This window comes from Neolamprologus multifasciatus, chromosome 9 (genome assembly GCF_963576455.1).
Source record: "Neolamprologus multifasciatus chromosome 9, fNeoMul1.2, whole genome shotgun sequence".
Taxonomy (NCBI): Eukaryota; Metazoa; Chordata; class Actinopteri; order Cichliformes; family Cichlidae; genus Neolamprologus; species Neolamprologus multifasciatus.
This window is the reverse complement of record NC_140447.1, coordinates 33,265,570-33,277,161: the sequence shown is the minus strand read 5'-3', so window position 1 is coordinate 33,277,161 and position 11,592 is coordinate 33,265,570. Positions and strand designations below refer to the sequence as shown.

General features: G+C 53.7%; 1 protein-coding gene and 1 long non-coding RNA gene across 17 annotated transcripts in view; both read right to left on the bottom strand.

Moving 5' to 3' along the window:
* Positions 1 to 90: 90 nt before the first annotated feature.
* LOC146511979 (uncharacterized) lies at positions 91 to 2,158 on the bottom strand. The gene is made up of 2 exons (XR_014875944.1): positions 1,953 to 2,158; positions 91 to 1,772 (listed from the first exon to the last, which is right to left on the bottom strand). It is a non-coding gene; the product is annotated as an uncharacterized LOC146511979 (long non-coding RNA).
* Positions 2,159 to 2,735: 577 nt separating this feature from the next.
* Positions 2,736 to 11,592, bottom strand: part of kmt2ca (lysine (K)-specific methyltransferase 2Ca) — a 43,472-nt gene continuing 34,615 nt past the window's right edge. For all 16 annotated transcript variants that reach the window (XM_085171620.1, XM_085171618.1, XM_085171619.1 and 13 more), the window contains 19 exons: positions 11,390 to 11,559; positions 11,202 to 11,314; positions 10,984 to 11,121; positions 10,857 to 10,902; positions 10,670 to 10,782; positions 10,498 to 10,596; positions 10,077 to 10,289; positions 9,869 to 9,996; positions 9,492 to 9,687; positions 9,198 to 9,407; positions 8,740 to 9,119; positions 8,350 to 8,462; positions 7,355 to 7,491; positions 6,923 to 7,050; positions 6,599 to 6,800; positions 6,404 to 6,520; positions 4,675 to 4,748; positions 3,743 to 3,851; positions 2,736 to 3,673 (listed from right to left, as the gene is read on the bottom strand). In XM_085171620.1, coding sequence (XP_085027746.1) covers positions 3,581 to 3,673; positions 3,743 to 3,851; positions 4,675 to 4,748; positions 6,404 to 6,520; positions 6,599 to 6,800; positions 6,923 to 7,050; positions 7,355 to 7,491; positions 8,350 to 8,462; positions 8,740 to 9,119; positions 9,198 to 9,407; positions 9,492 to 9,687; positions 9,869 to 9,996; positions 10,077 to 10,289; positions 10,498 to 10,596; positions 10,670 to 10,782; positions 10,857 to 10,902; positions 10,984 to 11,121; positions 11,202 to 11,314; positions 11,390 to 11,559 — 2,779 coding nt within the window. In that variant the 3' untranslated portion in view covers positions 2,736 to 3,580. The remainder of the gene's footprint in view (positions 3,674 to 3,742; positions 3,852 to 4,674; positions 4,749 to 6,403; positions 6,521 to 6,598; positions 6,801 to 6,922; positions 7,051 to 7,354; positions 7,492 to 8,349; positions 8,463 to 8,739; positions 9,120 to 9,197; positions 9,408 to 9,491; positions 9,688 to 9,868; positions 9,997 to 10,076; positions 10,290 to 10,497; positions 10,597 to 10,669; positions 10,783 to 10,856; positions 10,903 to 10,983; positions 11,122 to 11,201; positions 11,315 to 11,389; positions 11,560 to 11,592) is intronic.

Below are 11,592 nucleotides of genomic sequence, written 5' to 3'. Positions count from 1 at the left end.
CTGTCTCTCTTCCACAGCATGTCTTTATCCTGTCTTCCTTCTCTCACCCCAACCGGTTGCAGCAGATGGCCCCGCCCCTCCCTGAGCCTGGTTCTGCTGGAGGTTTCTTCCTGTTAAAAGGGAGTTTTTCCTTCCCACTGTCGCCAAAGTGCTTGTTCACAGGGGGTCATATGATTATTGGGTTTCTCTCTGAATCTATTATTGTAGAGTTGGCCTTACAATATAAAGCACATTGAGGCGACTGTTGCTCTTGTTATTTCAGGCTTTATAAGTAGAACTAAATTGAAAATGATTTGCAGTCACTGAGAGGACCATGAACTCCTCTGTACACCAAAGTATTCTGCAGTCTAAGGCGAGGTCATCTGTCCTGCAGCTAAGTTGGGACAGCAACAGTGATGGAAAATGGAGGGATGGATATTTGTATTTAATATATAAAAACTGAATTTAATCTATCAGATTTTAATGAGCGCATCTTGATCTAACCCTCAAATAAAATATAAGATTTATGTCACACAAGGCAACTCAAGAGTCTGATGTGACTGTTCCTGAGTTTAAATCTGAAGGTTTTGCCATCAGCGCTGAACTCTGGAACAACCTGCTCGAGGACAAAAGCCTTTCAGCATCAGCTCTGCTCTCATATGTGGACTCTGCCCTGTTGTGACTCACAAACCTAAATCAAACTCAGTGTCAGTCATCATCAGTCGAGTTTGTGTTTCTTCCCATTTTAGTTTGAGAAAATATGTTAATCAACAAACTTTTCGTTCCGATGTTAGTTTTATGGGACTTTTTATCCCACGTAGCTTTGCTCTGAATCCTAAAGGCAGGATAAGAATATTTTAGAAGGCTTTTCCATGACTTTGGCAGAAAACAGCCTGATGTGGAGGAGAACTGATGAAGACTGAGAAGCTTAGACAGTTGGGCTATTTCACAATGTGAGGCTGGACGTTGGAGACGTTCATCTGCGGCAGCCTGAAAGCGGACTGCAGACACAGGCTGTTACATCGTCCACACATCAGTGTGTCAGATAAAGAAGAACCTCAGAGGGGAAGTGTGCGTCTCTGCTGCTGGTCCAGAGTAACTTCTCCTTTATTCAGACTTCCTGTGACTGACGTTTGTCTCTAACATCCTGAAGCTTGCAGCACACACACAGAAGTCACTCTGACAAAGCTCGTCATCTTTAGAGAGCTTTGATGCCGATGCGTCAGCAGGTCACTGCACCATTAATGAACATGTCCTCCTGTAAAGGACACTTCAGTGTCTCCTCTGCTAAAGGAGGCAATAAAGGAAGCTCTGAAGCTCCTTCCTTTAGTTTCTGAGACTTCAAATGGCTCCATCCGTGGCTGCAGAGACTTCAGGTCTATTCAGCTGTTATCTGCTTTTAGAGGGGCGGAGTCTTTATCAGCACGTTATTAACCTGACCAGTGGGTGGAGCCCACAGGTGTTATGACTTGTTGCATCCTGAGGGGTGCGAGGTTAATGTGTCAGTGAGGCGTAGCCTTCACACATAAATGCTGTACACAGAGATTCATGCAACGCCTTTAGAGTTATATCTGCATGTTCAAAACTATTCAAAAGCACCATGGTAACGATTCTGAACAGCTCACCTGGTCAGGAGCAGGCGACGTGCAGCGTGCTGGTGGGATAAACCCAGCCGCGCCTCCGTCTCAGAGAGAAGTAGATCCTGATTTCCTCATCTTGGTCATCTGTGCTCCTCCCCTGTCCATTTACAGGAGTCACATGACTACATAAGAGGAAGAGTGCTCACATGAGTGCTCACACGCTCACACGTGTGCGTGCTCACACGCCCTCGCTCTGAGTGCTCACATGATGAGCACTCAGAGCGAGGGCGGAGCTGAGACCCTTCCACAGCCCCGCCCTCACCTGTGAGCACCAGATGAAAGGAAAGTTTCCTGTGAGGAGTGTCTGAGTGCTCCACGACAGGTCATGGAGACATGAGCGCTCTCAGGTGACGATGTCTGAGCTGGATTTGATCATCAAACCTGTAAAATTGTTTCTCTGACGCCAGCCCACAACCTCAGAGCTCCTGCTCACACTCACCCCCGGATCCACCCAGGCAACAGTAAACCAGGTGTTGACCCACAGGAAGTGAGGAAACAGGAAATATGGCGCTGATGAGAGAATCTTACAGAACCAGAGGTGCCGGCGGAGCTGAGACCCTTCCACAGCCCCGCCCTCACCTGTGAGCACCAGATGAAAGGAAAGTTTCCTGTGAGGAGTGTCTGAGTGCTCCACGACAGGTCATGGAGACATGAGCGCTCTCAGGTGACGATGTCTGAGCTGGATTTGATCATCAAACCTGTAAAATTGTTTCTCTGACGCCAGCCCACAACCTCAGAGCTCCTGCTCACACTCACCCCCGGATCCACCCAGGCAACAGTAAACCAGGTGTTGACCCACAGGAAGTGAGGAAACAGGAAATATGGCGCTGATGAGAGAATCTTACAGAACCAGAGGTGCCGGTTTCTGCTGAAACTTCATGGCTCTAAAGGCGGAGCTGTCACGTCTTGTTCTTCACGCCTGTCATGTTTCCACACTGCTGCACCCACCCACCCCCACCCGGTCTGTACAAACACAACTCCAGCTTTCATCACAGGAGGGCAGGAAGCCCTTACACAACCAGGCATCACAGGAAACAGAGTCCCAACGACACACAGCAGAGACACTGAGCGTCATGTGACCGTTGCTATGCACACAGAACAGAAAGAGGCGAGAGCAACATGTAAAATATTTTATTTTTCTGTAAATGATTCTAAATCAGAGTCACCATATTTCCCAAAAACAAACATCTTCATCGTCACGGTTACGTCCAGTAATAATAAAAAAGGCTTCGTGTCGTCTCTGTACACATCAGCAGTCTCCTATGTACACGGCAGCGGGACTCGGCGCCTGAAGGCCGCGGTGACGCCTGCCCCTTCACAGTCCGTCCAATCGGGATGCGGTGCCGGGTCGGCAACACAAACGGTACTTGAAACGCTGCAGCTGATTGGCGGTGGTGAGGATGGTGGAGGGCTTCTTAAACTCAATTCTCTCATCTATGGTACACGTATTTACACACCGCCACGCCGGACCTCAAACGCACCGCAGGTTTAGAAAATAGCTTCATTCAGTAATAAATACAAAAAAACTCTTATTTTACAGGAAATTAACAAATGGAGGTGGGCGGGGCCGGAGTGGGGTGGGCGGGGCCGGAGTGGGGTGGGCGGGGCCGGGGAATAAAGTCTCTATTTTTGTTGTTTTTGTGTTTTAGTGCAAGTTAAAGACAACACATTCTCTGATCTCACATTTACATCTGTGCTCATTTTTACACACAATATACACAGAGGACCAGCCTCTTTAAGCCCCGCCCACTCTCCAACACAGCTACGCCCTCAGAAACAAGCTTCTGACCCCACCCGTGCGCATATATAACCCCCACCCTGACCTGTTATCCCCATCATCAATATTATTATCATTACTTCTGTTATCAAAGCAATCACTTTCATTATTATCACTGTGTTGATATGAAGTTAAGCTCCGCCCACAGGGATCGACAGAGAGCGAGCTGCCTGTGTGTGTGTGTTCAGTTCATCCATTTGCGGCAGTTGACGGCTCCGCAGTGACACGGGATCTTATGCTGATCGTCCTCCAGGTCGAACTTGTAGTCGTAGCACAGCTGGAGGGGGAGGGGCAGTAATCAGTAACCACACAGCTCTGAGGTGAGGTGATGGAGGGCGGGGCTTACCTCTTCTCCTCTCTGGATGCGTCTGCAGGAGCTGATGATGATCTTGTTCTCCTTCTCCACCGTCACCACCTCAGTGATACAGTTGGGAGCACATGAGTGGTTGATGTACCTGCCAATCACACACAGAGGCGGGTCTTTCACAGGTCAGACCAATCACTATTAAAGATTCCTGCAGCCTGCTGGGATCCTTCATCAGGTTTTCACTTTGATCTCTCTGAGTTTATCAGAACTCGGCTGGTTCGGATATTTATCAATGCAGAGCCACCTCTGACTTTCTTACATCACGCGTGACTTTCTTACATCACGCGTGATGTAACTTTCTTACATCACGCGTGACTTTCTTACATCACGCGTGACTTTCTTACATCACGCGTGACTTTCTTACATCACGCGTGACTTTCTTACATCACGCGTGATTTCCACTGCAAACATGAATCAGTTAAATTCAGAGTAAAAACACTGGAGCCGAGCTGTGATGTCATCACGCCTCAGCGGTTTGTGTCCTGGAGCGAGGACACTTTCAGGTGTGTTTTCCCAACATGATGAGCACTCAGAGCGAGGGCGGAGCTGAGACCCTTCCACAGCCCCGCCCTCACCTGTGAGCACCAGATGAAAGGAAAGTTTCCTGTGAGGAGTGTCTGAGTGCTCCACGACAGGTGAGCGGCTGCTCACCCATATTTTCAACACCAGAACACCTGATGCGTCCCAGGACAGGTGTTTCAAGTCCAGGTGGACACACACACACACACACACACACACACACACACACACACACACACACCTCTTTAGCCTCTTACTGCATCTGATCATCAGGACTGTTGTCACCTCCTTGCTGAAACAGCAGGGGGCGCTCACCTGAGCGTCTGTACAGGAAGGGCTCACCGGGTCAGGTGTGTGCAGGTCTGCACTGAACCGGTCTGAGCTGGACTCACCTGGCGGGTCCCCCGGTGATGGTGGCGTCGATCACGTAGTCGTTGTCGATCCGGAACATGTACACGCCGCGATTCTGCACACAGACACACAACACGAGTGAAAGACGTGACCCTCTGTGGACGCGAGACGTGCAGGCCCCACCCCCTTCACATGATGTCACTGACAGTTTGTGTGACGTGTGAACGAACCAATCAGACGACAGCTTTCAGTCGACATGATCTGAACAGTCGCAGACCTGTGTTACCTGTGTGTCTGTGTGCGTTACCTGTGTGTCTGTGTGCGTTACCTGTGTGTCTGTGTGCGTTACCTGTGTGTCTGTGTGCGTTACCTGCGTGTCTGTGTGCGTTACCTGCGTGTCTGTGTGCCTGTGTGCGTTACCTGTGTGCGTTACCTGTGTGTGTTACCTGTGTGTCTGTGTGCGTTACCTGCGTGTCTCTGTGCGTTACCTGTGTGTCTCTGTGCGTTACCTGTGTGTCTGTGTGCGTTACCTGCGTGTCTGTGTGCGTTACCTGCGTGTCTGTGTGTGTTACCTGTGTGCGTTACCTGCGTGTCTGTGTGCGTTACCTGCGTGTCTGTGTGCGTTACCTGCGTGTCTGTGTGCGTTACCTGTGTGCGTTACCTGTGTGTGTTACCTGTGTGTCTGTGTGCGTTACCTGCGTGTCTCTGTGCCTGTGTGTGTTACCTGTGTGCGTTACCTGTGTGTCTGTGTGCGTTACCTGCGTGTCTGTGTGCGTTACCTGCGTGTCTGTGTGCGTTACCTGCGTGTCTCTGTGCCTGTGTGCGTTACCTGTGTGCGTTACCTGTGTGTGTTACCTGTGTGTGTTACCTGTGTGTCTGTGTGCGTTACCTGCGTGTCTGTGTGCGTTACCTGCGTGTCTCTGTGCCTGTGTGCGTTACCTGTGTGTGTTACCTGTGTGCGTTACCTGTGTGTCTGTGTGCGTTACCTGTGTGTCTGTGTGCGTTACCTGCGTGTCTGTGTGCGTTACCTGTGTGTCTGTGTGCGTTACCTGCGTGTCTGTGTGCGTTACCTGCGTGTCTCTGTGCCTGTGTGCGTTACCTGTGTGTGTTACCTGTGTGTGTTACCTGTGTGTCTGTGTGTGTTACCTGTGTGTCTGTGTGTGTTACCTGTGTGTCTGTGTGCGTTACCTGTGTGTCTGTGTGCGTTACCTGTGTGTCTGTGTGTGTTACCTCTGTGCGTTACCTGTGTGTGTTACCTGTGTGTCTGTGTGCGTTACCTGTGTGTCTGTGTGCGTTACCTGTGTGTCTGTGTATGTTACCTGTGTGTCTGTGTGCGTTACCTGTGTGTCTGTGTATGTTACCTGTGTGTCTGTGTGCTACCTGTGTGTCTGTGTGCGTTACCTGTGTGTCTGTGTATGTTACCTGTGTGTCTCTGTGCATGTTACCTGTGTGTGTTACCTGTGTGTCTGTGTGTGTTACCTGTGTGTCTGTGTATGTTACCTGTGTATGTTACCTGTGTGTCTGTGTATGTTACCTGTGTGTCTGTGTATGTTACCTGTGTGTCTGTGTGCGTTACCTGTGTGTCTGTGTATGTTACCTGTGTATGTTACCTGTGTGTCTCTGTGCGTTACCTGTGTGTCTGTGTATGTTACCTGTGTGTCTGTGTGTGTTACCTGTGTGTCTGTGTATGTTACCTGTGTATGTTACCTGTGTGTCTGTGTGCGTTACCTGTGTGTCTGTGTGCGTTACCTGTGTGTCTGTGTGCGTTACCTGTGACTCGTACAGCCTCTCCTTGCGATTGGCTACTTCACTCCTGATGATGGTGCCGATGTATTCGATGACCATGGTGCACTTCTCGATGTCTCTGGCGGCGTACAGTCCGAGGCCCTGCAAGCGCACACACAAACACGGTCAGCTTCCTGTCCTGCGTCAGCGGTCAGGTGTTCTGTGCTGCAGGTGACCCACCTGGATGCGGGAGCGTGCCAGGTACACATTGCTCTTCCACTCAGCCTTCATGCGGCGGTACTGCGAGGACTTGGAGTGGCGTCCCTGGTGAGCGCCGGCCACGGACTCGCCAGGAGACAGAGCGATGACGCCGGGGACGAGGCCCACGATGGAGCCCACCGAGCCCTGACACCTGGGGGCGATGCTGGCCAGCAGGTAGGGTCTGAGGGGGGAGAGGAGGGCGTCAGGCAGCTGTGGGTGTGTCTACAGAAACCTGTGACGGAGGCCTGAGCAGGTCTGTCCCAGCCACACTGATGATGTCACAACACCATGCAGAGCACGTACCTTTTGACCTGACAGGCTTTGGGTTCGGAACGGGCGGAGCCTGACGGGTTGAAGGCCAGAGGCCACTCCATGAGGGGGTTCCTGCCGTAACGAAAGGTGTAACGCTCACAGGCCTCCACGCCAGGTAACTGAAACACACAGAACAGGTGAGTCTGGGTCCTGTTTGAAGGTGTGTGTGTGTGTGTGTGTCTGTGTGTGTGTGTGTGTGTGTAACTGTCTGTGTGCGTGTGTGTGTGTGTGTGTGTGTGTGTGTGTGTGTGTGTGTGTGTGTGTGTGTGCGTGCGTGTGTGTGTGTCTGTGTCTGTGTGTGCGTGTCTGTGTCTGTGTGTGCGTGTCTGTGTCTGTGTGTGTGTGTCTGTGTCTGTGTGCGTGTGTGTCTGTGTGTGTGTGTGTGTGTGTGTGTGTGTGTGTGTGTGTGTGTGCTGGACGTACAGACTCTATGATTCGGGTCACCGCAGACGTGGTCAGACCAAACAGATCTTCTCCTTTCAGGTAAACTGGGAACAGCTTCAGAGTCCCGCTGGAGGTCCTCATCTGGGAGACGGGATCCAGGATCTGATCCCACACAGCTGCACACACACAGACACGCACACACACACAGACACGCACGCACGCACGCACACACGCACGCACACACAGACACACACAGACACACACACACACACGCACACACACACAGACACGCACGCACACACAGACACGCACGCACACACGCACGCACGCACGCACACACACACACAGACACACACACACACACGCACACACACACGCACGCACGCACGCACGCACACACAGACACACACAGACACGCACACACACACACACACACAGACACGCACGCACGCACGCACAGACACACACACACACGCACACACACACGCACGCACACACAGACACGCACACGCACGCACACACACAGACACGCACACACACAGACACGCACAGACACGCACACACACAGACACGCACACACACAGACACACACAGACACAGACACGCACAGACACACACAGACACAGGCACACACACACACACAGACACAGACACACACAGACACACACACAGACACAGACACACACAGACACAGACACACACGCACACAGACACAGACACGCACACACACAGACACGCACACACACAGACACGCACACACACACACACACGCACACACACACACACAGACACACACACACACACAGAGACAGACAGACACACACACACACACACACACACACACACACACACAGACACACACACACAGACACAGAGACAGACACACACACACACACACACACACACACACACACAGACACAGAGACAGACACACACACACACACACAGACACACACACAGACACACAGAGTCTGGTTCATCGCTCCTGAGCAGTGCTGCTGATGATGTCGTGCAGACACACAGGTGATGGTTACCTTTGGGCGTGGGTCCGGTCAGAATGAGGTCATCGTGTCCTTTCTCCACCACCTTCACCTTGAACAGCGGCTGCCCCTCCTCCTCCTCGATGTAGCACATGTACTTACAGCGTCTGAAAGCACGAGCAGAGAGCCATCAGACCGACCAATCACTGCTGACGTCTACCTGTGATCAGACCAATCACTGCAGAGGGAGGTAAACGCCCTCTCACACTGTGGTTGGTAATCCGACACCTCCATCACTACACTGGCCTTCTTCCTGTTGCAACCTTTCACAGTAAAAGCTCCTAACATAAACATCTTCCTGCAGATCTAAACTTTGTCTTCCACCAAAGAAAACTGTGATGTAGCACAGCGGTGGGCGTGGCTACCGCACGCTGCTGCTCTTACCTGTTGCTGTGGCGCATGCTCCAGTAGATACGGTTAGCATGGTAACCGACGGGGAAGATGGCCGCCTCGCTGTGGAAGGTTCTCATCTGCTGTGGGAGGAGCCTGCCGATGGCGCGGAACAGCAGGCTGCCGACCCTGAAGGTGTGCTGCCGCTCGCCGCGCTGCACCACGGCTGCGATCTGGCGCGCCTCGTCCCGCTGCACGAACACTCGGCGGAACACCGCGAAGCATCGCAGCTCTGAGTCGTACGGGTCAGAGGGCGTCACAGCCGCCGGGTCAGGGGCGGAGCCGGGAGTGGAGGAGGGTGAGCCGCCGCAGGACCTGTCCCCGCTGAGAGGAACCATCCTGGGTTTATGGAGGTGGCAGAGCATGGTCTTATCCTGGAGGACAGAGGAGGTGCAGGTGAGGAGGAGTGCGCGGTGGGCGTGACCTCAGGTGCAACTCGGCCTTGCACTTACCTTGAAGAAGGTGCACTGGGCCTGCGAGGCGCAGGTGAAGTGGTAGGTGTTGGTGCAGCGGAGGCGGTTGCAGCCGCTCGTGGCGCCGGTCTGCTGGCAGTGAGCGCAGCGCAGCGTCAGTCCTCGCCTCAAAGCCAGCTCCACGTTGATGAGCGCACCCGCCTGAGTCTCGTACACCTCGCTGGACCACAGGGCGCAGTTAAGGTGCACCTGGGACGCAAACACATGGACGACAGGTGAATGGGCCGCACCGCGCCGCCTCCAGAGACTCAGAGCAGAGGGCGGCGCACTCACCCACAGATCCAAGTCCAGGTTCAGGAGCCTGGCCGGTCCGTCTGTCTGGCCATCGCCCTGCTGGTGACAGAAGCAGCACCTGCGCTGGTCTCTGGGTAATGGGTCTGGACGAAGACACGCCCCCAGGTTCTTCAACAGCTCATCCACTTCATCCTGTGTTGGCAAGGCAACCGCCTCATTAGAGATGCAAGTACCCCTGCGTGAAAAAGAGAAAGATTACTGATGACAACATCCAGGTCTGATGACGCGCAGCTGAGGGCGTCGTGGCGCCACGTGCACTTGCACAGGCTGTTATCCTCAAACACAGTGGTCATTGCTGGAGCAGAGGCTCCGCCCCTTCCCCCACAGGTGAGGTTCAAATGAGGTCCCTAACATACCTGCTCAGTGTGATGTTAACACTCCAGCGTCGCCAGCGGGAACTCTTCATCCTCTTTCCATGGCACGATGACAGTGAGTCCTCCTCACCTGGGACTGCTCGGGGGCGGGGCTTCAACTTTACCTTCACCTGTAAGCCAATCAAACAGTCAGTCTTCAAATCAATGACCTGACTCAGTACAATGTTAGTTCACAGGTAACCACGCCCACCTTGAGGCTGTCCATGCGAGGCCTGGTCTCCATGGTGATGGCAGAGGCAGATGGGAAGAAAAGAGGTGGGGAGGAGGAGGATGTCGGGGGAGGTGAGGAGGGAGCACGGGGGAGGGCGTGGACGGCGATGGAGGACATGTTGTTGGTGTACTGGTGCTGCCCCCTGGTGGGAGGGGGGCACTCGGAGCCGGAGAGCAGGACGGGGACTGCAGACTGACAGCGGGACAGGCGTTAAAGCGGTGCATTGTGGGAAACCTGAACTCCTGACCCAGACTACACTGCACCAGGGGAACAACCACACCCACCCCCACAGCAGCCAATCCTAACAACTACCACTATAATTGTAACCAAACCATTGTGCCTAATCTCAACACATCAGCCAATGACGGCTGTGACACCTGCGGTGTGGGCGGGGCCTCACCTTGGTGCCTGCAGACCTGCTCTGGAGGTCGCTGGTGTAGAGGGTGGAGCAGTTGGGACTGCAGAAGAGCAAGCTGGCGCCGGGTCCGGGCTGACCCTCCTGTAACACACACACAGAGGGTGACTTCCTGTCCACTGGGAGGTCACTCACCGTCTCCTCGGAGGCGTCTAACCTGCTTGAGCTCCCTGACAACGCGGACTCCGTTTCCCAGCAACACCTTGCAGTAGCTGCAGCACTGAGGCCTGGTGGTGGCGCCGCCCTGCTGGCTGAAGTCCATCCTGACACCTGTAGACACACGGTTAGATATGAACAGACGCACAGGTGTGTGCGTGCGTGAGCGTGCGAGTGGGCGTGCAGACCTGTGTTTCCTGTGGCGGCCGCTCTCTGTTTTGTGGCGGATGAACCCTGTGAACACATCAAACAGCTGTCAGTCACCTGGAGAGGCGCTCGGCACAGCGATGAAGCAACGCTGTGCGGCGATCTCACCTGCGTCAGCGGCACCTGCACGCTCGCCAGCAGGGCCAGAGAGCTCTGCTCGGGGCCGGACGCTCGGCTCAGCTGGTAGTTCACAGGGACGGGGACCCGCAGCAGCTCCGCCACCGCCGCCATCACTCCTGGAACGTTCTGGAAACAGACGGTCACAGCGATGACGACCAGGGGGAGGGGCTACTGATACATCAACATTGATAGCAAGAGATGTTTACCTGGGCTGCAGTGGGGTTCAGGGTTATTGCTATGGTAACCAGGTCTGTGTTCGAGCAGGAAGGAAGTCCCTGATGGTTGGTCTCAGTCTTCACTTCCTGTTTGACTGCAGAGCCTGCACACAGGTGAGCAACAGGTGAGCATCAGAACAGTCAGGAGACATCTTCCAGTCACGCTGCGGCTGACTCACCTTTCCCCCAAGCACAGGGGATCATGGGTAGTGTAGGCGACGGGCAGGGTGAGGGGGGCTCCAGCTTGATGAAGGACAGGTCGGGGTACCGGCTGACCTCCATGTCTGCCACGCTCTCCGGGGACGACGATGGAACGTAGCTGTCATCTCGCTCTGACGAGTCCTCGACCCTGAGGATGAGAAATCACGAGAAGAGTCAGCGC